Source organism: Rhodnius prolixus, unplaced genomic scaffold, assembly GCF_049639745.1.
Source record: "Rhodnius prolixus isolate KJV_2025 unplaced genomic scaffold, Rpr scaffold_15, whole genome shotgun sequence".
NCBI lineage: Eukaryota > Metazoa > Arthropoda > Insecta > Hemiptera > Reduviidae > Rhodnius > Rhodnius prolixus.
The window spans coordinates 3539710-3567389 of record NW_027411605.1 but is presented as its reverse complement, the minus strand read 5'-3'; the positions used below and the strand labels follow the sequence as shown (position 1 = coordinate 3567389).

Genomic DNA, 27680 nt, shown 5'->3' with positions numbered 1-27680 from the left:
ACTTGCTATAAAATCAATATTGTTGCTAATAATTTTTATTAATGCAAAAGCTAAATTTTACATAATTACGTGACTTTCATTTGAAATACTTGTGAAGTTGCTTTTTTATTGCAATTTCACATCACAAACTACTGAGTCACGAAATCAATTATATTTAATTAAATTTATGTCATTCTTCATGATGTTTAAAGTTATTGATGTCCCCATAAATGGGGTTCGTCTCGCAATTTATTAATTATTATTGTTAATTAACAAATTATTAAGCAGTTTTCTCTCATTTAATAAAATTAATTTGATTATTAACATTTTTTATTGTTTAAAGAAATTTTGTTTTTCTCTTTCACGACCAGAAATCAGCCAATTACTGATTCGTCTTGTTTGAAATAACTTATAGTAACTATAATAAAGGTTTTGAGGCGCCGAGCGGTTATAGGCTAGACCCGCAAAGCTAAGATGTATTGCGGTACTAGTCAATATTCCCAATGGTTTATATGAGAAATTTATAGCAAAGTATGTGAGGCGGTTATAGGCTAGACCCGCAAAGCTAAGGTGTATTGCGGTACTAGTCTATATTCCCAATGGTTTATATGAGAATTTATAGCAAAGTATATGAGGCGGTTATAGGCTAGACCCGCAAAGCTAAGGTGTATTGCGGTACTAGTCTATATTCCCAATGGTTTATATGAGAAATTTATAGCAAAGTATGTGAGGCGGTTATAGGCTAGACCCGCAAAGCTAAGGTGTATTGCGGTACTATTCCCAATGGTAAATATGTTTGCTAGTCGCCTCCGTCTACGACATCTGATTTGATAGTAAAACCCACTTTAAAAACTAAAGATTTCTTTACTTTACTTTAACAAAGGTTTCTTAACATTTTAAACAAACGGATGTTTACAGATAAACTCGTTGTGTTTATACTCTACGAGCGAGAAAACAAGAGCTGAATGACAAATGGAAACCTAAAATCCCCTAAATGAAGGGATTTTCTTTCTGAGGGAAGAATGCACTCTTCAGGCTGGCTCTAGCCTTACTGGGAGCTACCAGGCTAGTCTGTTATCATCTTTGTCCTATCCCATAGCACCCTTATCTTTCTTCCATCTCTAGACCACACACGCTTTCTTGAACAACTTGGTCGCACAGACACTCTCTCCTCTATCCGTCGCAGAAATACTGGCCATTTCCAGGCCACTTTCTTCTTCTCCATTCCCTACACCATCTTTATGCTAATGAAATTAACTTTCCAACAATTTCATTGCTCTCTTACATTGTTAACTTCTTTCGTCTTATTACATTAAATTACAGTCCTTAGTATACTATCTTTATTTTAATTTCTTTTATAGCAGTTTATCATTTCTTTGAGTAATAAAATTTCTTTCACATCTACAAGGTTCCCTCTACCAAGTACATCAAAGCCTGTCTTAAAAAATAGGCATTACTTTACTTTTTGTTACATTATTTTTTAAAAATTTGAAGTTCGCAACAAATTCTAAGTAGAATCGAAACAATTATGAGAATTTCAAGAAGATAAAGTTATCTGAGTTCGATATCCGAGAAAAATTGAGGTTAGTTTAATTTACGAAGCTTAACGAACTAACTAGTGTTGTTTTGCGTAAGATTAACTTTTGAGCAAAGAAGCTATTGAGAGGGAAGAATGCTAAAGCTTTAGATTGGAAAATTATATGTTTACATTTAGTGTTGAAATTGTTAAGAGTTGATTTTGTAACAAATAGCAAGAACATAATCTTGTAGGCTGTGTTAACAATGTTGTCCTTCCATTCACCGCACCCCTCGTGATAGCTCTTCCATAATTACATTATCCCTCATTTCAAAGGCCTCCAGTGCTCAATCCCTTTTCATTCAGTAATTACTATTTGCACAAGGACTTCTAGTAAGATTAGACAATGAATTTTGTGGTTAACCAGTTTGTGGTGTTTTGGCGAGATCAAAAAGGTATATTAAAACAAAAAATATATATATTAAAATTTATGTTATGATACATTTATTCTGTCGAGCTTTCGACCTAGGGACTTGGTCATCTTCAGGGCTAGTTTACAAAGTAATATTTTTATATTACAGGGTTGGTGTGTCTTCTGTCTTGTCTGTTCATGGACATACATGATCCATCGGTTCTGGTAGTCCATGAACAGACAAGACAGAAGACACACCAACTCTGTAATGTAAAAATATTACTTTGTAAACTAGCCCTGAAGATGACCCCTAGTCCCTAGGTCGAAAGCTCGGCAGAATAAATGTATCACGACTGAAATGGCAATTATTTTTTCATCCTATTGAAACTATGAATCAGTCACCAAAAATAATGAAAAACAATTAAAATTTATGGTTAGGTTAAAAGTGCTGCTTATAGTTTATTTGGAAACGCAGTGGGCAGAAGCGAAGACAAGAGTTATGTTCCCAAGAAAATGCTTTGGACATTTAGAATTCAAGGATTTTGTAGGGAAAAAAATCAAAGAAGAGCCAAGAAAGAGTGTGGTCAGAGGATAAGAGCTCCCGCACCGCTTGGCGTTCCTAATAATAGCAATATTCAGAGGTCCTAATTTCATTGAAGATTCCAATTATTATGAAAATAAGCCATTAGAACCATCTTCTTTTATGTCTGTCCACTCCTTTAAATCCTGGCCAGACCAATAAACCGCTAGAGGCTTGGTGTTTGTACTCTGGGCACAAAAGGAGAAGATTCTTTTAAGGGCGCTGGCGGGCGGAGCTTAGTAGGGCTCCATTCACAGAAACTATTCGTACGTTTTGCCGATGGTCAATGACATGAAAGCTAATTGGGTTTAACCCCTGCCACACCAACACAAATACCTAAAGCCTTATATGTATATCCACACACTTAGACAATTCCCTCTGCTATAACCCTTACTTGCTTCTTCTTTTTGCAGTCAACTACGCTATACAAATGAGCTATTTACAAAAGAAGAGTTCCTAATAGATCTTTCAGTTTCCTGCTCGCAGTGTAATTGACTTTGCAACTATCCCTTCTACACTACTGTAGTTGGGAGGGACTTCTTTAGACACCAGTTGTTGTAAATGCTCGAAGCAAGTAAATGAGACTCGTGCAATTTTCCGGTAGATGTTTTCATTTTGAAATTGGCAACATAGAAATTACAGAGCAGCCAACTTAATTTAAAAATACATGTTAACATCTTTTTAGGAAACACTTGAAGCCAAGTATAAAAAATTTTTAACTTCCTGAAATAATGAAAATTCGATAACCTACCCAGATTACAGTACTTCCGTTTAACAAGTGGAAGATGATCATAAATTGTTAATGTCTCTCCCAAAAAGGGTGGGGATGATTTAATGCTTTTGATTTTACACCAAATGAACAAAAGACAATCTCATTATCGGCCTTTATTAATCATTTACACTGTTCTAAACAGACGAGCGTCCCCCTGACTGGAAGACGGAGTAACTTTCACAGGAAATACAAGAACAGTTTTGTATGGTAGCCATGTTTCCCCAACTGGGAGAAACCTTGGCCATAAGTGTGGGAATTGCAGGGTTACAACAAACTGAATAGTATACAATGAGAGAGTGTTGGTGAACACTGGCTGGCGGCGATTCCCTCAGAGCCAACAAGGAATTGGAATGAGAAAGGAAGAAGTGACTGGGGAGAGCAGCTTACATGGGTAAGCATCTCGAGGAACAAGACCACCACCGCAGCAGCAGCCTCTGCTAGGTGTTGAGGTGAATGTCAACTGGCGGACATCATGCATATTGAATGCTTTGGAGGAAGACCTCTAGTCTTCTCTCTCACACACAACTCAGATACACTCTGTTCCTCCCTCTACTTGTTCCGGTGTAACAGCATCCTCTCGGAGTAGACCCAGTCGGTCGCCGGGGGGGGGGAGTGAGAAATGGCAGAAACTGCCATTACCTGGGGGAGCTTTGCGCGCGCAAGTTCGCTCTTGGAAAGCTCTATCCATCCTACTTCACCTCTTAAATACTTAATAAAGCTACCAAGCCTTTCCTGCTACATTTTGTACACACAAATCTCTAAGTTCAATTCACTCGGCTAAGTTCCTAGGACTTGACAATCAGATTGGGCTTAAACTAAGCTTATTGTACAGTAATAATCATCTAATTTCTACTTTAATAATAACAACCTATGAAAGTGTGAGATTGCAAGGAACAGTCTAATTCCTTGGTTTCTTACAGTCTACTGCGGGATCTTCTATTAGATTATCCAAAAATCCTTTCCAAGCGATCGCTTTTTCAAAATTACCCAACGCTCATCAACTCCCTTTATGCGTCAAATCTTTGCTACAGAGTGCTTCAAAATTGTGCATACTGACGACCCGATTTGTACAAAGTTTATATTGCAGGAATCCTCATGCATCCCTGAAGGAGCTTGAAGGATTCGGCAATTCCATCGCCTAACACTTACTGGAATTAAACCAGGAATTTTCATCGTCTAAACATTCTTGAATACTCTTAAAATGTAAAGGCACCGTCCAAAATGGCTTATAATTAACAGAGATCAGAAGTGGCAGCGAAATCTGGATGCTGACAATGTATGGCAAGCCGCTTGAAGCAAGAGAGCAAGGATAATCCCAGTTTGGGTGGTAGAATGATGTCCAAGATGAGCTCTGAATATGGATTAAAAGGTCTGGTTCTGGTCAGGAAGAAGAGGAAACGGCACTGCACGAGTTGTGTCAGTGTGAGGGGCTCGTGTGGCTAAGGATGTTACTTCTCGGGGGAGGAAAAACCAAGGCCCTGAGAGCTTTACCGAGGGAGTCGCTCTCCAGAATTAGGAGTCTGATCAAAAGTACGGGTCTGGAGGGGGAGCTTTAGAGTGAGGGGAGCCACAATAGATCCAAAGGGATCGCAGTGGCGTAGGCCTTGAGGCCACCCTAGTCTAATCTAATCTAATTGAAAGAAGGTACCACAACGATCGAGTGGAATGGAGCGTCGTTTTATCTAGGAGGCCTAGGTCCAGTTTATGTACTACTGAAAAGTTCAAGCAGAATATCTGCTGGATACTGCAAGGGTAATTTCAGAAGAATGGGTTCTCAGAAAATGGCAGAGTGCGCACGCGCTGAAGTTGGTTTTCCAGTGTTGTTTTTTTTTTTTTATTCCTGGACTTGGACAAACATTGGTGTAGAAGTTTTTAAACTCCAAAATTCTGGAATTATTACCCATGCTATTGCTAAACGTAGCGCACTTGATTCGCAAGCTGGATGTCACTGGTTCGAATCTAGGTTGTGGTATTTTATAGAAATACAATTTTAGACTAAAGTTCGGAGACCGCAGTTCGCCTGACAATGTAACAGGCACAAATGAACTTAGATATCCACGCTCATTAATACAAATAACAGCACTAACTAAAGGAGATCAATATCTCTTTCTTAGAAAATTAAATAAATAAAAAACTTAAAAAAAAGTAAAGCACAATTATCGTTTATGTAACAAACCCAAGAATCTTTCCTCACTTCTACCAATAAAAAAAAAAAAAAGTCTTACAGTTAAAATCGATTCATTACATCGATAAATTCTATCAAGGCTAAGATATAGTTCTACAGAAGAAAGGGTTCTCAGCCCTTGCATTAAAAATATTTTCATTCTTAATGACCCTCGCTCCAAGCCCTAAATATTCTCCCTTTGGCTGGCTGCCTAATGATTTCCAATTTAGAACGTCAGTTTTTCTCTTTTTCACCTCTTCTTGTATTTGTTTTTCTTCATTTTCTTCTTCACAGTAGGAGAAAGTATTGCCACTTTTTTTTTTTTATACTGAGTTTTCACGTAGAAATAGACGATTACAGGGTCTTTGAAGCTCAAAGAATTATTTATCAATAAATAGTGTCGTAGTAAAACCCAAATATCTCTAAAAACGGCGAAAAAGCACGAGAAAAATAAGATTTTGGGGGGGGGGTTCTAGCTCCCTACTATTTCCTTAGACTTTTAATCCCATAATTTGAAAACTTGAGTACAGATACTTTGGAAAAAGGGAGAGTTATTTCCCTAAATCGCCCTTTTTTGTTATTGCTATGAATGCTTTCGTCGTAATAATATCTTTTGAATGTAAACGTTGTAGCATGCATGTTTATTCCTGCTCTGTCACGGACTTTCATCCACCATTAGAGGTAGAGTATAATCAGTTTGGTGTAGAGATTTACGGCTTCACTTAAGTCACCATCTTGCACTGCACTAGCTGTACACTACTGACCTCACCATCATTTTCAAATAATATTAACTAATAACGACGAATGAGTGGTTAAAATCGCTGTGTATAAAAACCGGAAAGTAGTAGGGTTAAGCCGTTTGAGGGTCTTTTTTTGGAGCCGCGTCCTTATGTGCGACAGGGTGAGGGAATGCAGGGGGGTACCCCCGCTTCCTCACCCCTGTCCACACTAGGATAGCGCTGTGCGCGTCCGTGCGCGGCCCCCACTCCTAGCACTCCTTATGGCCGAGGTTGTGCGCACACGAGCGTCCGTACGCCCTAGGTTGCGCGCGCACGTGACGTCATCATACGACATCTTATCACAGGATATGGAAGGATTAAAATATATTACACCTATTAAGACATTTTTTATCAAATATTTTAATGATAGGATGTTAATCTTGTCGCTTTTAGCCACAATAAACACTTGGAATATGTTCGTAATAATATTTTTTATTTATTTTTTTTTTTTTTATTTAATATTTACCAATAACGAGCGATTTTTTTGTGTAAGGTTATGGATAACCTAATGTAACCCCCCTGAATAATATGTACGATTTAAACCTGATTAGGGTTGTGATTTAACATGAGTATATTTTTTTATCATTAAGAGGATAATCTTGACACTTTTAGCACAATAAACACTTGGAATATGTTCATAATAATAATAATATTTTTAAATATACTTACCAATAACGAGTGATTTTTGGTGTAAGGTTATGGATAACCTAATGTAACCTCCTCCATTATTATTATTATTATAATACCCCACCGCCAGGTTCACACATAAGAAGGTGACTAATAAATAACGAGACCTGCCGCAGGAGTGCGCTGTAGGTGCACCCTTCATGTGACGTCATACAGCATCTTATCACAGGTTATGATGGGTAACAAAGATTAAGATATATTACACCTATTAAGTCATTTTTTTATCAAATATTTTAACACATTTTAATGTTATTTTTATATATTACTTAGATTAACCGTTTTTTTTAAAGAATAATATGTATGATTTAAGACCTGATTAGGGTTGTGATTTAACATGAGAATATTTTTTTTTATCATTAAGTGGATAATCTTGACACTTTTAGCACAATAAACACTTGGAATATGTTCATAATAATAATATTTTTAATATACTTACCAATAACGAGTGATTTTGGTGTAAGGTTATAGATAACCTAATGTAACCTCACACATCCATTATAATGTGTTTTTGGCGCTTTTATTTTTCATTAGAGGATAAATATTAACGTTTTTTTTTTTTAAAGAATAATATGTACGATTTAAGACCTGATTAGGGTTGTGATTTAATATGAGAATATTTTTATCATTAGGAGGATATTCTTGTCACTTTTAGCAAGATAAACACTTAGAATATGTTCGTAATAATATTTTTAAAAAAAAGAATAATATGTACGATTTAAGACTTGATTATGGTTGTGATTTAACATGAGAATATTTTAATCATTAGGAGGATAATCTTGTCACTTTTGGAACATGATTATAGGTTTAAGAAATATATAATTTGTGTGCTGAGTATCAAGTTTTGTGTATGTATGGAGTAATTAAGTAACATGTTTTAAGTTTTTTTGTGTAAGTATGAAAGATTGGAACATGATTATGGTCTAAGAATTACATAATTTGTGTACTGAGTATCAAGTTTTGTGTATGAATGAAGTAATTAAGTAATGTGTTTTAAGTTTTTTTTGTGTAAGTAGGATCAATTGGAACATGATTATGGTCTGAGAAATACATAATTTGTGTATTGTGTATTAAGTTTTGTGTATGTATGGAGTAATTAAGTAACATGTTTTAAGTTTTTTTGTGTAAGTATGAAAGATTGGAACATGATTATGGTCTAAGAATTACATAATTTGTGTACTGAGTATCAAGTTTTGTGTATGAATGAAGTAATTAAGTAATGTGTTTTAAGTTTTTTTGTGTAAGTATGAAAGATTGGAACATGATTATGGTCTAAGAAATACATAATTTGTGTGCTGAGTACCAAGTTTTGTGTATGAATGAAGTAATTAAGTTATGTGTTTTAAGTTTTTTTGTGTAAGTATGAAAGATTGGAACATGATTATGGTCTAAGAATTACATAATTTGTGTGCTGAGTACCAAGTTTTGTGTATGAATGAAGTAATTAAGTTATGTGTTTTAAGTTTTTTTGTGTAAGTATGAAAGATTGGAACATGATTATGGTCTAAGAATTACATAATTTGTGTACTGAGTATCAAGTTTTGTGTATGAATGAAGTAATTAAGTAATGTGTTTTAAGTTTTTTTCGTGTATGGAGTAATTAAGTATGAAAGATTGGAACATGATTATGGTCTAAGAAATAGATAATTTGTGTACAGAGTTTTAAGTTTTGTGTATGAATGAAGTAATTAAGTTTTGTGTTTTAAGTTTTTTTCATGTATGGAGTAATTAAGTATGAAAGATTGGAACATGATTATGGTCTAAGAAGTACATAATTTGTGTACAGAGTTTTAAGTTTTGTGTATGAATGAAGTAATTAAGTAATGTGTTTTAAGTTTTTTTGTGTAAGTAGGATCAATTGGAACATGATTATGGTCTGAGAAATACATAATTTGTGTATTGTGTATTAAGTATATTATTATTGCTTACTTACTATTTTAAGTATGGGAATGAATGGAAACATCATGAGGGGGTTAAAAAAAAAAAATTTATGTAATCCATGTTGATAACCCAACCATGTTCTCATCTTGCATACTTAATTACTCCATACATAGACAAAACTTAAACATAATTTTAACATAAACATAAACTTAAAAAAAAAAAAATACATAATTTGTGTACTGAGTTTTAAGTTTTGTGTATGTGTGGAGTAATTAAGTTTTATGTTTTAAGTTTTTTTGTGTATGGAGTAATTAAGTATGAAAGATTTGGAACATGATTATGTTCTAAGAAGTACATAATTTTTGTGTACTGAGTATTAATTGTTAAGTATATTATCCATTACTTACATTTAAATAGAACATATCTAAATAACAAAAAAAAAAAAATAAGTAATCTATAAAACAATATTCAACATAGGAACTAGAAATATCTCTCACATTAAAACCACATTTCGGTTAGATTTTGTGTTTTATTTATTAAGCATTGTAGTGGGGTTTAGAATGTGTGTGTGTGAAAAAAAAAGGAAGTTCATATCAACGATAAGTTTTGGGGTATAAAAGCAAGCTGTCCACGATTTCAGAACAAAACAATGGATGGAAACGCGCACCAGTTTGTAAGTACCTTTGACAATCTTTATTATGTACAAATTGTTTGAAAAAAAAAAAAAAAAAAAATATATTTTTGGAATCTTTCCAAAATTCGTGTGTATGTTTTCTGTTACAGTTCACAATTTTCTGTTACAGTTCACATGTACGGCGTGTTTCACGCTTGTTTGTATGCCCGCATCCTGGGCACCTCCCCGGAGGTGTCCAGGATGCGGGGCATTAGGCACGCTAAGGCCTATGATGTAAGTTTGTTTTTTAAATTAATGATTTAGCAAAAAGTTTGTTTCCAATGTGTGTTTCCTAATTATTTGTTGTTTTTCTTTCCATAGTATAAATGCATATCCGACGCCCCCGCCAACGCCGTGAGGAGGATGGTGGTGGGCTTAAGGTAAGAGGTTTCTCTACTAAAAAAAAAAATATGATAGTTTCTATATATATATATATATATAATAATACTAATTGTGTTTTTTTTTTTTTCCACAGGCATATGAAGAATTTTTTGTTTTTTTTTACTTTTATTTTACTTTTATAATATAATTTTTTTAAAATACAAAATTTAAAAATATATGGTTTTTTTAATTGCATTCCCCCTAAAAAATACATTATTTTAAAAATAAATATATATACATAGGTAAAAAAAAAAAAAAAAAAAAACAATACATAAATATTACAAACATTACATGTGGATAGTGTGAGTACTAAAGGTATTTACAAAAATATATATACTATATCACTCAAAAAATTCATACATATATGTGAAGGATATTTTTTTATTTTTTTTTTTTTGCACACATCATAGTATAAAAATGAGATTTGTACATGATTCATGTATCTTTTTTACACACACACACACACACAGCCGACATCACAAACAATTGGTGATAAGCGCTTTAAGGCTTTTAATTTGTAATGAATCAGAGTTATTAACTAATGGAAGTAAATAATTATTATGAATTATACAACAACAACTACTACGATTTATTCTCAATGAATATTCGTAATTGCTTATCGTTAAAGGACCTTGTGGTTTACATCTAATGATAAAAATGGTTGCATTGTTTCTAAACGTTAGACACGGAACACCATTCACTATTTCTCTTTCTACAAGTGTTAATGTGTTAACTGCTGACAATATGATTGGTACGAATCTCCCCGAAAAAAAGTTCTTGATGTTTATGAAAATGTGGTATTCGTTGCGTTCGAGGTCTTCTATTGCCAGTGCAGCAATATTCAAATTATTAAACACATGAAGAATTTGTCTAACAGTGCTGATGTTCCCAACCATTGGGTGAAAGAAAATTCTTTCAATTATCTGCGCATGTGGATGAAACAAAAAAGTAAGTTTACTTATTTTTTTTTACCAAAACCAAAAAAAAAAAAAAATTGTACTAGTATTTTACTTACCTCAAATGTGTTGTTCATAGCGGAATCTTCTTCACTCATTTAAGTATAAATTAAATAGCTATCCCTAAGAAATTGTCTGCATGTTGCGCACGCGGTACTTGGTTTATATTGAAATAAGTATTTTTCACATATAAAACACTTACCTAAGCGCTTGTGAAGAGTGCTATTGCGTCTCAATAACACACCATGTTCAATATGAAACGTTGCGTTAAGATCGGTAAAGTGATGTAAGTCTATGCATGGTGGACCGCAATTAAAACAAAAGCTAAGCATATCTTCATCATCCCAACCTACATAACTTTCCCGATTATTTAAATATTTGAATTGAGTCGCAATAAACTCTCCACTAATGCATAAATATTCCGTATAGGGAACAGCATCTAAATAACTTGAAAGTGCACTATTTGTAACTGGCATAATGTGTGCGTGTGTGGCATAATAAATCTATGTGAAAAAATGTGCCTAATTTATACTCTGTATGATATCCGCTTATCCGCCGCAAATTTCCTTGATTATGGAAACCTAAGCGAAGATAAGCATATAAGAAAAAATATCCCAGGGTTAATAAAATAAAAACCACATTCTTTATACAATATTATTTTATTTAAAAAAAAAAAAAAAAAATTCTTTATAATTTTTTTTATTTATTTTTTACATTTAATATCTTTGCACTAATCCAGATAATGGTACATAATGTAAAAGCATATCGTGAATTATTAAACAGTAGGCGGATGTTTTGGGCGCAAACGGTTTATTGGTATCAATTTGTATATGAATGTCAACTACACCGGTATTCAATCTATCTGGTTGTTTTGCACAATTAATTACCACAAAAGGTGTTTTGGAAAAGCCTTTTCTATCAAACAACGCCTCACTTCTCCCCACTCCATAGTATTCTTGACGAAAGCGAATATATTCTTCAAACAGCTGCGATATCCTGCCGGATGTGAAATCTAATTGCATATCATTATATGGATATTGATTGTCGTTCAAGTATAATTTAACGTTGCGTATGTCCGCTGAATCGAAAATAGAACGATTTTTAGCAATATTATCCTTCCTATCAGTTTGAAATGCTATAATTACATATCTTGGTTTGTGTAATTGATTTGACGTTTTCACATGCCATGAGAGTTTATTAGTTGAAGGTAGATTTGGATATTCATGCAATTCTGAAGATCTAAAAGCTAGCGGTAAGGGTTGTGCGCTTTCAATTATTTTATAAATTTGTAATTTTGCACTATCCGATAGCTTAACATGTGGAATATTCCAAATAACTTTCTCCAATTTAATAGTACAATCTTTAGCCGTTATTGGGTCACCAACTAGTGCGTCCACATCACTTCTTGATCTTTTCAATATTAACTCTTGTTTCACATTTACCAATATCTTCTTATAATCTTCGAAAAAATTCAACAGATAGCTGAGTGGTAGGCAAACGTTAAATCTCTGGTCTTCCTCATTTATGATGGATGAGGAGGAGGAGGAGGATAATGTCATGTTATCAGAATTATTATTTGGATCAACAATTCCAGCATTTTCTAAAGCTCTAATTTGATTGGGGAAAACACATGAATAGATCTTCAACGTACTAGCAATTCCAACATTTCTAATACTGTCCACTTCAACGGAATTTATTTCAAATCGAATTTCATCGAATAAAAATGCAAAAGCATTGTTTATTAATTTAGCATAGGTGGCGGCGGGGTCGTCGGCAACATCACCACCACCACCACCGCTTTTCTTATTCTTCTCCAATTTGCCCTCGATGAAGAGATAACTTTCACTGGGCAATGTAAAAATGTCATTTTGAAACATGGAAATCCTTATCTCATCGTTAGAAGAAAGACTGTCGGCGTTAAATGGCCGGTAAGAATGAAATTGATAATTTTCAATATTATCATTGAAAATAACCTCTTGATTAATGTTTAATATGTGATCCATATCTGTTCACCCTATATCCAAGCGTTTTTAAAAATTTAACGTTACGTAATGATAATGGCGGCGGCGGCGTCGGCGTCGGTTGTTGCTTGTCACCTTTCACATACGCACTGCTGTCAACACTCTTTGTCTGTTTAGCTTTAAGCAAAGAAAAGGATGATGATGTGGAGGAATTATTATTTATGAAATCAATACCCATTATTATCCTTTAAATGTAGACTAAGTGTAATTCTTTCCTTTCTAAAAGAGATCAATCGACCAGTTTGATCCACCAATCTTACACTAATTTCATCAATATAATTAGTATTAATGGGTAAATAGATAACTGGTGTGGGTGTTTCCACTATTTTATAGCCAGGGGCCACTAATGGTGAAAATGTGTGCAAACTATGGCTTAACTGTCCGTTATTATAAGATGCGTTCACAAGGTTACATTCAACACTGATTGCATTCACGGGTGCTATATCGATAATATTGTTGGATATGTGTGTTTTGTTGGCCGCCAGCAACACCTTGTCAAATCCTAGTAATGTACCTATACTGTGAGGTTGTGAAAAATCTATATCAAATGTTGCTTTAATACTAGTTTTTAAGGTGTTATGATTTGGTGTTAAATGAAATACACAACGTTTATTTAAAGCCAATATTTGCGTTCTAAGGTACTTTTCAATAGCGTTAATCTCATATGTACCTGTTGGTATTTCCACAATGTGAGGTGTATTGTTGAATGAGAAATGAAATTTATTGTTTACCTCTTCTTGCACATTTGGTATGGAATTGTACGTCTCTAGCCGCAATAGTCCAATGCTATAACTTTTATTAGCATCCAATTCCAATGGTGGAAACACATTTGAGTGTAATATAGAATCACAATTGGTTAGAAGAAAAGAATAGCTGCTCATTGTTGTTGTTGTTGTTGTTGTTTTCCTGACGGCGGCGGCGGCGGCGATGCTTCTCTAATTAAAAATTGTAATGATAGATGGCCACAATTCCAAGGGTTTCGATGTTGAAAGCGTTCCCTATTATAATAGATATCACAACCTTTTAAATACTTTATCAACTCTTTAGGTGGTCGTAAATTGCCAAAACTATCAAAATAGAATACTTTATTTCCTTTTTTTGAATACGCCGTCCAATGTGTACCGGCGTTGTTGGATGAGTCCAAATTAATTATACCCTGTTCTCGGGTCCATGGTTGCGTGGATGGTAGATTATCTCGCATAAATACTCCACGGAAATGGGGTAAATATTTGTTAGCAACTCTAATTATATCATAATTTGTAAGCGCCCGATGGGGTAAATTTAATGATTTGTTTTGTTTTTCCGGTAAAGGCCTAAACCTTTTCCATATGGTTTGAGATAGAGCCCTTGACCTACTTTCTGCGCCTCCATAACCATATTGTGTCTTTTTTGTTCTTGAAGTGCTTTTTTCGCTTGATCTACATCTTTTACCGTTCTTGCTATTGTTGCCGCGCCGCCAGCAAGAGAACCTAATGCGGAAAGTCCTGCTAGAATCGGAATAATGGGTAGTACACCTCCCACCCATCTTTTTCTCCTTAATGGAATAACTCTTGGTGGTGGTTTAATATTATTATTATGTTTTTTTAGATATTTTTTAGCTTTTTTCAAGGCAAGTTGAGATGATTTTACTAAATCACCACCAGTCGTCGTCTCTGTAACACCCGCAGCCTTTACCAATTGATTAAATGTTGGTCGGTTTTTTTTTCTATTCCCAGCTCCTAATTTAACCTTAGCTTTCATCATATTTCCCACCATTAATGCACTAGTTTTTTCCAATAATGAGGAATTTTTGGCTGTAAGACGTTTCCAAGCTTCCTGCTCCAACAATTGATCAGCTTTATGTCTTGATTCTAAACTTTTACTCTGTGAATACGCAATATCGTGAGCTTTACAAGCATCATCTAACGGATTTATACCAGTTTGATGTATTCTATGTTGTAATTTAGTTCCAGGCCCACAAAATCTATAACCTGGGATATGTAATTCAAAAGGAAGATTGTTGATTACAGAATTGATAATACCCTTTCCTCCTACTCCTGTTAACACAAACGGTTTATCCATACTGGTAGAAATGTGTTAATCTTGTTTTATTTTAAATAATTAAATAATTATTATTAGAAAAGGAAATGTGTCAAAAAGTAAAATTATTGAACTCAACAAATTTACACGTGCACATGTAGCTAGTTAACCACACAAACACTATTTCCTGTTGTTTAAAAAAATTGTACGGCTAAAAAAAACCACATACACGGATGTTAATAATAATAATAATAATAATACGATAAACAAGTTGAGTATTTTTTTAAACTTATCTTAAAAAAAAAAAAAAAAAAAAAAAAAAAAAAAATTATTTAACGCTAAAGGAAACAACACATAGATTAATAATTAAAAGAAATAAAAATGTATTTAAAAAAAAAAAAAAAAAAAAAAAATAACAATAATTACAAAAAGAATAAATTTTATTTACAAAAAAAAAAACACTTTTCTATAATATTAAGTCTTTGTTTTTAATCCAACCTTTACTCTTCATTCCTAAATACTTTACGTAAACTTTATCTGGTGGTTTCCGTTGCAACACTTTTTCAATTAAATAAACTTTATCATGTTTAACCGGTGATAACTCTTCACGGTACCATTTACCTTGAATAATTTGTTCATTTTCATCTTGTAAAGTGTACGTAACCGGATTTGTATTATGTACTGAAAAAATATGAAAAATCTCCGTTGACCAGTTACCCTTATACCCTTTAGCAAATATATTTTTAATTTTTGATATTCTCACAGCATCGCCAACATTATATGTAAACCCCCTCCTCCTCCTCCTCCTCCCACTACTCGCTTTTAGGTAAACATTTTTCAAAAGTCGTTTTTCATTTTCCTTATTAACCTCTTCAGGTTTCATATGAATTGTTCTATGCACCGTATTATTATATTCATCCACAATTTGAGGTAATATATGTAAATATTTATATGAAGCATTATATTGAAATTGTTTATAGAGTTTTTCCAGTAATGTTCGATTAAATCTTTCCACTATTGAGGCTTTCATTGTTGAAAATGTGCTATAATGATTTATTTTATATTTTTCCATAAGCGCTTTAAATTTAGCATTATAAAATTCTGAACCTTGATCCGATTGAATATTCTTAGGTATTCTACCATCTTGGAATACTTTTTTCATAGCATTGGTAACATCATTTGCATTCTTTGTCTTCACTGGTACGGCCCAAGCATATTTGGAAAAACAATCGATTACAGTTAAAATGTAATTATGATTACCATTGAGCTTTGCATATTGTCGGAAGTGAATAAGATCAATCTGGTGGAGATCATCTATCCCTTTAATGATTGTTTTCCTTCGTTTGTATCTGATCCTAACCGGCCTCATTAACTCATCAATTATTTGCTTTTTTATGTCACTCATAATAATATTTAATAAGTAAAAAGATCTTTAAGTATCTTAATGGAAACATACATATGTTCTGGCCATACACTAATTCTATTTCTAAACGTGCTAAATATATCACGTAGAAGTTTTTGCACAATTTTCACTCTTTTATCATCATATTCTTTAATAACTTTTTCCAGATGTGTTTTGGTGACAAATTCCTCTTCATCCAATCGTTTTCTAGTGATTATATCCAATTTAGTTAGATAATTTTCCAAGTAAGCTTTATTGACCACATCAGAATCCTTTTTGGGATCATTAACACCAGTTAATGATTTATTTTTGAAATCAATATATATATCATTATCGATAGTATATGTATCCAATAAATCACTTTGATTATGTATTTCTAATGACCTACCAAATTTATCGATTGGCATTTTCTCACTCTCTCTCACCACACACCTGTTGATGATTCTTAACTGATATAACCATCTTCTTGCAATTCACTTATAATCGATAGTATTTCATTTCCTAAACGGTTATTTCCACTTTTTTGTGATGCTAGACATAATTTTAATCTATCTACCAATTCGTTTGGATTATTGTAATATTCATAGCTTATCGATGACTCACCATCACCACCATCATCATAATCTTTCATGAATCCGCGACCTAATTTATGTTTGGTGGTGGTGGTGGTGGTGGTGGTGGGGGTTGACGTGCCAGGAAATAGTTTTGATATGATAAAAGTATATTTTTTCCCACGATTAGCATTAATTCGTTTATCGTTGCTATATTGCCTTTTATGAGCATTTGACATTAACAAAATCTGTTTATATGCTTTTAAATCGTCTTTAGTGTAATGTTTTGGTTCTATTTTAAACAATAATTCATATAACCCTATTGTTCCCTTAAATCGTTGCTTATCGACAATAAAATCATCTCCATCTTTTCGAATCTCTTTATTACCAATCATCATCATTTTACCTTCATCATCTGTTTTTATACCATATTGTGAATCACGTTCTGAACCCTTTAAATTGATATATGATTTCAATATATTTTCTCCTTCTTCTTCTTCTTCTTCTTCTTCTGAGAAATCTTCCACTTTAATGTCATCTTCTTCATCATCATCAACATCATCTACATCTGTGAAATCTTCCAGTGTGACGTCACCATCTTCCTTAACTTTTTTTGGTTCACCATCTGCTAGTAGTGGTAGGGTGGCATCTTCCACAACATTATCTTTTTTCTTTTTTCTAACATTTAATTGCTCTAATGGTTCTATAATTGGTTTCAATTGTTTCTTGATAAAACTCTCTTGTTCATGTTCTTGTTGTTTTAAAAGTTTATATTTACGTTTTAACGAATCAGCAGCTTTGATCACGTTTTCCGTTGTTTTCATTACACGCTCCATCTTAATACTAATGCACATGTGTGTGTGTAGGGGTGGTGGTGGTGGAAGGGGTGGTACAAATCTAATTGGATATGTCAGTAATATATATGTCAAACATTTTACGATATCTACCATTATTTAAAGGTTTATCCTTATCAATTACCAAAAATCCATACTTATCATTCCAACAAAGACAACATAACTCCTTAAATTTCTTCCATTCCATGTCAACATTAACATGATCATCATAAATATGTTTTAAATTTAAATCGTCCATTTTAAAAGCAATAATTAAGTTGGCATTGTCACGTAGCATATGTTTCTTTGCGTACGCATATGTTTGTATTAGGTAGAATATATCAACGTTTTGATGTCTGCCTCTGGTGAAGAATTCACTAATCACATTTTGACTACCTATACCACAATCATCGAAGACAATTAGCGAATTAGGTTTAACATCCTGTGGGCTAATTATTTCATCCATATCATTAAATCTATAATAACCAAGTTTGGGCACATGTTTCATCACATGGCTTAAATACTCATATTTTGGTTGATTTAGTGATTTACTATAAATGTAAAGATTGGTGAATCGTAGACCATTCTTTTGAATAATTAAGGTTAATAATAAATTGGTTTTCCCACAATTACTTGGACCACATATTAGACATCGAATAATGTTAGGCAATAGTTCACTATGTCTTGATATAATAGTTCTTTTGTTTTCACCAATTTTTGAATCATTATTTATGATAGGTAAAACTATATGATGCTTCTTCAATTTCATGGTCCTCCTCCTCCTCCTCCTCCTCCTCCTCCTCATACACTAGCGCGAGAGTGAGAGAGAGAACATCACATACACACACACTAACATACTTTCCTAGTTAATGTTTTAGTAATATTTATATATGGTAAGATGTATATTCCCAATTTTATTATTATTATAACCTTTAAGATGCTATTTTAGGTGACATTCAAAGCACCAAAAACACACATATTATAATGGGTGAGGTTACATTAGGTTATCCATAATCTTACGTCTCTCTCTCTCTCTCTCTCTCTCTCTCTCAGTAAGATGTTGTATTTTGTGTTAAAATGGTGACATATAGGTAAGATTTTAGATTACTATGCTATCCACGAAGCAGTTTCAGCGACAATAAATTGAATTCCGAAGATTGACGTGTTTACCCGAGGTCCTTCCAATATTTTTAATAAATATTTATCATCATCTTAACCAAAACAAATATTCTCATAAATTTAAAAATAACATATGGGGAGGTTACATTAGGTTATCCATAACCTTACACCAAAAATCACTCAGATGCCGTATGACGTCACATGAAGGGTGCACCTACAGCGCACTCCTGCGGCAGGTCTCGTTATTTATTAGTCACCTTCTTATGTGTGAACCTGGCGGTGGGGTATTATAATAATAATAATAATGGAGGAGGTTACATTAGGTTATCCATAACCTTACATCAAAAATCACTCGTTATTGGTAAATATTAAATAAAAAAAAAAAAAAAAAAATATTATTACGAACATATTCCAAGTGTTTATTGTGCTAAAAGTGTCAAGATTAACATCCTATCATTAAAATATTTGATAAAAAAAATGTCTTAATAATATATCTTAATCTTTGTGTTATCAGTGTGGATAAGAATGACGTCACGTGCGCGCGCAACCTAAAAAATGTCTTAATAAGTGTAATATATTTTAATCCCATGTTATCACTGTGATAAGAAGAATGACGTGCGCGCGCAACCTAGGGCGTACGGACGCTCGTGTGCGCACAACCTCACCCATAAGGAGTGCTAGGAGTGGGGGCCGCGCACGGACGCGCACAGCGCTATCCTAGTGTGGACCGGGGTGAGGAAGCGGGGGTACCCCCCTGCATTCCCTCACCCTGTCGCACATAAGGACGCGGCTCCAAAAAAAGACCCTCAAACGGCTTAACCCTACTACTCCGGAAATGAAAATTTTACGCAGACTCCTTACAGTTTTCCGTGAGTTTGTGTGACAGAGAGCGCGAGCGAGTGACAGAGAAAACATGAAAATGAGTATTGCAATTATATTCTTCTTAGAATTGACAGATTTTTATTAGGCCTTTCCTTTCTTTTTTGAAAAAGAAAAACTGTATTTATAAATGAAAACTCTCTTCCTTTTGATCACTGTTCACTTAACTTTAAACGGAAAAGGAAGTAGGAAAATGAAATATATATTTCACTGGACGAGGGAAAGCCCAATTATTTCTACCAATAAACAGGCTATAAAAAGAAAACCCCCTCTTTTGGTTTTTCCACATTATAACTAAGCATTGAAGAAAAACCTCGGGAAATGAAAATAATAAGGAATAAATATAAAGTAATAAGATTTTTCTTTAGATTTAATTGTAAATAAATAAGAAATATACTTATTTGATGTTTCGTACATTTTGTTCTGGAAAATAAAGGTAAGTATATTTCCCTTGGAATTATAGGTACAAGTGTAAACCTTTCTTAATTTAGGTGAATGGTATAACTGTAAATTGCTCTAAAAGGCACATTAGGAGTAAAAGTTTTGCCCCTTTTGTTTAAGAAAAGCGGACTTAATCAAATTTTTTGAAGGGGAAAAAATCTCTAACCAAAATTTAAAGTTAAATTTAAGTTGTATACTTGTTCAATTTTGAGAACGAAATTTAAGGCAAAATTTTTGTGAAAGTTTTCCAGGAAATCTTAATAACAAAAATTTTCTAATGGATTTTCATCACTAAATTTCCTTTAGATCTCAAGCAAGTACCTAAAGGTAGTATACAAATTTTCACAGCTCACATTAGAGTGTTTGCATTCACATAACGCACAAATAACCATACAAACAAACATACAAACAAATATTTTTCTTACTCAGGGGAAAAAGAAAATTCAGAAAAACTGGAAAACAAAGTTATCAGAAATTTGTCACAATCGCAACACTTTCCTTAAATGGTAGCGACCTTTTTTTATCTTCTAAACTTAAGCTAAAGGAAAGCTTAAGCTTTAAAATAAAGAAAGAGATCCGTAATTTTAGCAGTCGTAAAAAAAAAAAAAGAGGAAGTCATGTAAATATTCGAACTCATATTTACGGAAATACACGGATTGAAAAGATCGCCAACATTACAGAGCAAGGCTCTGTTTATATGATTTCAAGTTTTAGCGAAAAATGTTTTATATCCGGCCACATTTACCCATTACATTTCAGGTTAGTTTCCTTTCGAACAGCTTCATTCAAATGAAATGCTGGCTTTTCACCAAAGATCTAACCACGTCCCCCCTCCTGGGTAAAAACAGCTGTCATCAACAGGTACTGCAGATGAAAATGCCAAAAGAGAGAAATGTTTCAACATTTTAAATGTTGAAGAAAAAGGAAAATTTTTTTCTCTCTTCCTGTTTCAAAAGATATTTTTTTGGGGGGAATCCAAAATATAAACAGCGTTTTTCCCTGGATTCGATTGTAATTCCTACTTAATCCTACTTCATTTATTATTTCCAACCTACTTTAATGGAAAAAATAAGATTTATCTCATGATTCGTGATCTCAACTTGTACATTTTTAGAGCATTGATGGACTAATGGAGAGTAATTTCATGCTGTCATATTGTCAACAGAAGGATGAGCTAAGGAGTGGAGCGGAAGTGATTGCTGCAATGTGGATTGCAGTATGACATCGGCAGTTATACTGTGGCTCAGCCTTGTAGCCATGGCACAACCTCTTCCGCCGGTCATCAAAATTGGTGAGTCCTATTTTTCTGAGAATATTCTAAGAGAAATTTAGATTTCTTTTTTATAGATCCTTATAAAATATGAAGAATTCATGTTTTTCGCTCCCCTAAATAGGATGCATTTCGAGAGATTTGTTGGTTGGTAGAACTGACTGGTAACATAGCCGTTCATCTGTTTCCGCAAAGCGGTTCAGTTATTGTGACAGGAGAGTTGGGAAAATGGTGTAACATTTTTTTTCAGTCTCGGTGCACGATCCACCAACTTCAAGATTTATTCACTCCGGAATGCTGTGCGATTTTTACACCATCCTGAGAGGTTGCTAGCGGAGGTCTCTTAGGCTTTGGAAGTGGCTAAACTGCTGGAATAAGCACTTCATCAGGCTTAGGGCATTAAAAATTTACAGTTTTCTCAAATTGTCTAATTTGAGAATGATAAGTTTTGAAACTCTGAATAAGATGCTTGAGAAATATAAGAGGAAGTCTGGTGAGTGTTCCAAGATTTCAATTTTAACAGTCGACAATCAAAGCTCAAATAATTCTTAGTAACTGACTGAGTGGAAGTCATGAGAACACCCCGTTTTGTCTGGATTCCCACATTAGACGAACCTATTCATTTTTCAGATTCAGACATGGTATGGGTGTCAAGATCGACAGATCATGGTAGTTTTACAGGCGTCAGACGATTGTGTGGAAACATTTGCATTTAATCAGGGTTTTTTTAGAGGACCCCAGAATTTTCATCCCGAACCCCACGTCTCCTCCGTCCAGGAGTGAAACTACTAACTCTCTGAGAAATTAACCCTAAGGCAGTTAATCAGTGTAGACAGGATGTAATGGTGGTAGTGTGTGTGAGGAGAGAGAGGCACGGCCTAGTGGGCTGTGGGTGGCCCCATCCTCTGCGTGTCACACCCGGATAGTGGCCATGTTGGGACCCACTTTGACCCGAACCTTAATTAAAACTAAATCCGTAGAAACCTCACTCTTCCCCTCCCGTTTGCTTTGCCCAGAAATCCCCCTCCCCCCACTGCCGTTCACAAAGAGAATCAGTTTTGCAACAGTTCCTAGAACTGCTGGAACCAATCTGGGGTCCCTGGGTATGGCCTAACAGCTAACAAATGCCAAATGTGTTTAGTACATGCTATAAACAATTTCTATTGGATAAAGAAATGGCCACACATATAGCTGAATTCCTTTTCTAAATAGGGAACTAGATCGTATTGAATTATTACATGTATTACTCCCGAAATACATAATACACTCGAGCCTCCTATAAAGGACACTCTCACTAGCGACCACCTCCATTTACGGACAGTTTTTGGATTTTGCCCCGTTTTACCCCTATACACTTTCTATAAAAAAATAACCTCCGCCGTCTAACGGACACTCTACATAGCGACCGCGGACATTGATTTTAGGGAACGGATCAAATGTTTCACCTCCCACCAACGACCACCTTATTCTTGAAAGTTCGTTTGACGCGGTGATCAAAATAATTTATCCCCTCTCAAGTTTTTGTTTTTTTTTCCTGGTTTTCCCTAAAGTTTCCTATATAAGCTCCATACATCTTGTACCATTTTTCAATATTACTTTGGACGTACAATATTATTTTTTCCGAAATATGTCTCTCAAACGATAGTGGTTTAACTCTAGAAGAGAAAATAAATCGTGTTAGAAGATTTTGCAAAAACCAAATCGAGCCATCATCAACTTACCGAAAGGTTTGTTCTATTTTTCTAATAATAGATGATAGTATGATGATAAATTTACCATAAATTATTATTGTTATGAATTTTTTTTTGTTTTGATGATTTAAGGCGCATCAACATCTAAGGTTATTGGCGCCCGGAGCTTTTTTCAGTGCACTTCCGGCCTCCGGACAGTGTTCTCTCGTTACAGACAATACTGTCCATCACCGGACAGTGAGCTGTAAGAAGCTCCTAGGAAGAGAAAATCTAAGAGTCAGCAGCTGGATTCGAACCCAGGACCTTCGCTTGGGAGTCCAGTTCGCAAACCGCTTAGCTAATCCCTTTCCTTACGAAAAAATGTGATGATTATTATAAAAATTGTTATAAAAATTATTAATTAAGTCAATAATATGTAGTTTGTTGATCATTTTTTTTTTTTATATATTTAAGAAAAACTTGATGCATATCATATAGCTGCAATAATTATGCAATTATGCACGTTTTTAAATCTATTAATAATAAACAATTTTTAAATAGATATTTGGGGGGGAAAAAACCATATTTTTTCATTATAAAACTTGCCTACACTCCTTCTAACAAACCACCTCCAAATAGCGGCCACTTTGCTTTCCCCCCCAGTATCCGTTATTGAGAGGTTCGACTGTAGTTTTAACTGTAGTCTTCCCTCACTGTAACTTTAATGCATAACCAAGCACCAAGATTTCCAAAACCACGATGAAAATGTTTTTCCACTTCCTTTCTTATTTCTTAATTATAGGAAAAATGCTTGATAAACTTTATAATAAAAGAAGATTAAAGAAGAAAAGCCTTTCCCGCAAAGAAATTAAAGAAAACACAATGAAAAATAGAATAAAAAAGAAAATACACCAAAACACAGAAAAATAAAAAAGGAAAACTTATTCAAGGTAGAAAAGTCTGATGAGTGTTTTTCCCCCCTTTGAAATAGTTGAATGAGCTCTTTTCCCCTTAAATTTATTTCTTTAAATTTAAGTTTTATCCAAGCAACCAAACAAGGGTTTCCACATTCTGTTGTGAGCAGAAGAAGTAGACGTAAGGGCTATTTTTTGGAGTGCTAACTTGTACAAGGGTGTAGGTGGTTGTGGTTAGGTCCAGTACGAAGGGCGGTACGAAAATAAAAGAGTTTTCCAGGCTCAATGAAAAGTGATGAAGGGAGAAGAAGAAGTCCGGGCTTGCCTTTGGTTGCCTTTTTCCACGTTATATGAAAGGGGGGGGGAGGAAATCTTCTAGAGAGAGAGAGAGAACAGGAAGTTAGAGAAACAGAACGGGATACCCTTAAACCCATTCTTCTGGGTTCTCAGTCTGTACTGGAGCCTTTATTATTATTGCTCCAGTACAGACTCATTCCCCCCAAGACAAATACCCATTTTCCAGAATTACTTCTTTTAGTCTTAATAACGGATGGAGTGGGTGCGCTCATCGGATTACGCAGAAGAAAATATAATTCTTATATCCTTACATTCTGGAATTATTATTTTCATGATTTCTTTTTTCCACCCTTTCTCTGAATCCACGTAAACAGGAAGTATTGCGATTATAAAGTAAAAAGGAAGTGACTCATTTCCTGCTAGTATAACCTTAAAAATCGCCTAGTCAATTTTCTTCTTCTTTCATTTTCTGAAAATTAAATTTACGTGTTCCAAATAAATAAAACATAATATAAAAAAAAATTTTAACAACTTTGTGAATCACTAAAGATGTTAAGAAAAGGAAGAGACTAAAAAATAAAATAAATAAATAAATGAAAGGAGGTGAATAAAGTAGAAAAATAGGGGAAATATTAGGAAAAAAGAAGCGTTGCAGTATTTTCCTTCTTTCAGAAAATTGAATCAGTCGCAAGCAGAGTAAATTGAGTTCTTTGAATCAAATAAAGTGATTCCTTTCACTCTAAGCAAAAAAAAAGTTGCAGCTTTTGCGTTGTTTAAGATTTATAATAATTTGATTTAATGATTTGATTTAATTTAATTTATAATACTTGATCAATAAAGTTGCTACCTGATTTTATTTAATAATTGTAAACAGTGTAGAAATAATGGTTATTCAATTCAAAAAAAAAAAATTGTTAAGATGTCTAAAAAATTAAAAGATCTATTGAATCAATGGAGCACCAATCATTGAGAATCCTGGAGATATCCAAACGTAGATATACCCTGAACTTGAATTAGCATTTCAGTCCATGATCAGACAAGACAGAAGACACACCAACCCTCTAATGATGTAAAACAGTAGATTGTAAATTAGCCCTGAAGATGACCTAGTCACCCTAGGTCCGAAAGCTTGGCATAATAAAGTTTTGTAATGACTGAAACTGATATTAATTTTTCATCCTATTAGCATTAAGGTTTTTGCGAAAGGTTGGTAACCAGAATTGGGAAACTAGAAAGCTAGCCTCAGTCTGAAGGGTCTGAAAGGCTTGCTTTGGGTCCTTGAGAAGGTTTCCCTTAAAAAAAAAGCACTGTCGACTCCAGAGGACACCTGAATTAGCTGAGACTAGAACGAGATGGAGAATCGGAATTGCCAATAATGTGTTACATTACCTGATGGAGAATCAGAATTGCTAATAATACACCCACCTGAGGGAGTATAGGAATTGCCAATAATACACCATCTGATGGAGAATCGGAATTGCCAATAATACATGACCTGATGGAGAATCGGAATCGCCAATAATTCACCATCTGATGGAGAATGGGAATTGCCAATAATGTGTTACATTACCTGATGGAGAATCAGAATTGCCAATAATACACCCACCTGAGGGAGAATAGGAATTGCCAATAATACACCATCTGATGGAGAATTGGAATTGCCAATACACCAACTGATGGAGAATCGGAATTGCCAATACACCACCTGATGGAGAAACGGAATCGCCAATTCACCACCTGATGGAGAATCGGAATTCCCAATAATACACCACCTGATGGAGAATCGGAATTGCCAATAATTACCCTCAGACTAAGAAATTCCTTAGGATGTCTTAATTTGGAAGTCTATCTCGCTTTAACTTAAATAAGCGTAGTAAAGTTATAGGAAGGATTCGTTGGGTTGGAACATCAACGAAGTGTTTGTATGCTTCATTCTTTTCGCACTAATTGCATATAGGTTGGCCAACAGTATTTTGGTGAATGTATAATAACGGAAGTAAAATGAATTGTAAATTACAGGAACTCATGCGAGTGTTAACAGTAGACTTCCTTTGGAAACTCGCAATAAAATGGAGACAATTTTTGGAGGCTGTAAAGATTTATTTTTCAGAGCCTCTCCTGATACCTTATATTTGTGCAAAATGATCACGCTTTTCGGACGGACACACGTGTGCAAAGTCATCAGCTCAAGGTCAGTCACGTGGTAGTTACTCCACTGTACACACACACACGTGTACACTAATATTTAGAGGAAGATTGGTGTTACTGACGTGGAGGAGGGGTTTTGGGCTGGACGCCTAACTCCCCCTTTACCAATTTTTTTTTTTTTTTTGCTCATCTAAACCTCAATTACAATTACGTGGCCCAATTTTTTTTTTTTTTGTAACCATCCCGTTTTTGCATTATAACAGGTGACCGAGCAGGTTGTATGGATTTAGTGTACGATGAAATGAGCACAACGGGGTTGGCAACAGTGTCACAGTGAGTGTGAGGCGATGTGGAAAGAAGAAAGTGTTGACAGTGTACCAAAATACTATGAGGGGGATTTTTTTTTTTTTCTTTCTTGTTTCTGGTTGTAAGTTGGTAGGCTTGAACATCACGTAGAGCGCGGTGGCGGGAGGGTTCCAGAATGTCTGCTCTTGGCTCGTATTTCTGCCACCGTTACTCCTCCTCCTCCAAATAAATGTTCCTGTCATCCTCCCTTTCTTAAAGGGTCACTTACTTTTGATTTAACTCCTAATATTTCTTATTTACTAAATTTTTGTCGGCCCCCCCTCCCCAGAGATGCACCCAACATCGTGTCCTGAATTTTTGGCCTAAGAAAAGTAATCGAACATACGTAGGATATGTATTTTTAAAAACTGCTACGTACTTCCGAGAATGATGTCATTTTATAATAAATTTTAATACCTTTATGAGTTTTCTGACCCCTCAGATACAGAGAGCAGTTGATAACCTCCTGGCTAACCTGGCTTGCGAGCCAGAGGAGGCACCTTTGAAGGCACAGTACATGCTGCACAAGTTGAGTAAAGTGCATTATTTGATCCTTTAAATGAAAGATATTGATCACTTAAATATGTGGCAGGAGGTTTCCAATTTTTTTTGGTAATTAAACGCAACTCTCCCTAAATTACCAAATAATTACTAAACCTTCTTGTTTGTAACAGATGTAAAATTAATTTTTAGCCACATTGTGTATGCTTGAGAACATCTAAAGCTCTTAACATTTGATTTTTTTTAGTAAAATCACTCGGAAAACGACTTATTTCCCGATATTAAGAAAAATACTAGCTTTACTGCCTTGGAAATATTTTCAGTAGAAAGGAAATGAAAAAATACATAAAAATGACCTATCGCGTGCTCTTCTTTCTCTTTGATAACAAGTTAAAAAATTGAAATATGATTAATAAATATCCAGATTTTGAAATGGCCTAGCAACTTTAATTTTCAAGATATCTAATTGCGGTTTCCGGTTTCTTTCATAACT

General features: G+C 34.4%; 2 protein-coding genes across 4 annotated transcripts in view; one reads left to right on the top strand and one right to left on the bottom strand.

Moving 5' to 3' along the window:
• LOC141454926 (glutamate receptor ionotropic, kainate 2-like) overlaps positions 1–27680 on the top strand; it is a 381268-nt gene that overhangs the window by 10353 nt on the left and 343235 nt on the right. For all 3 annotated transcript variants that reach the window (XM_074129632.1, XM_074129631.1, XM_074129633.1), the window contains exon 2: positions 21208–21333. In XM_074129632.1, the coding sequence (XP_073985733.1) occupies positions 21261–21333 (73 nt within the window). In that variant the 5' untranslated portion in view covers positions 21208–21260. The remainder of the gene's footprint in view (positions 1–21207; positions 21334–27680) is intronic.
• LOC141454993 (uncharacterized) lies at positions 11494–12780 on the bottom strand. The gene has a single exon (XM_074129784.1). It carries the CDS (start codon positions 12778–12780, stop codon positions 11494–11496), a length of 1287 nt encoding a protein of 428 aa, XP_073985885.1.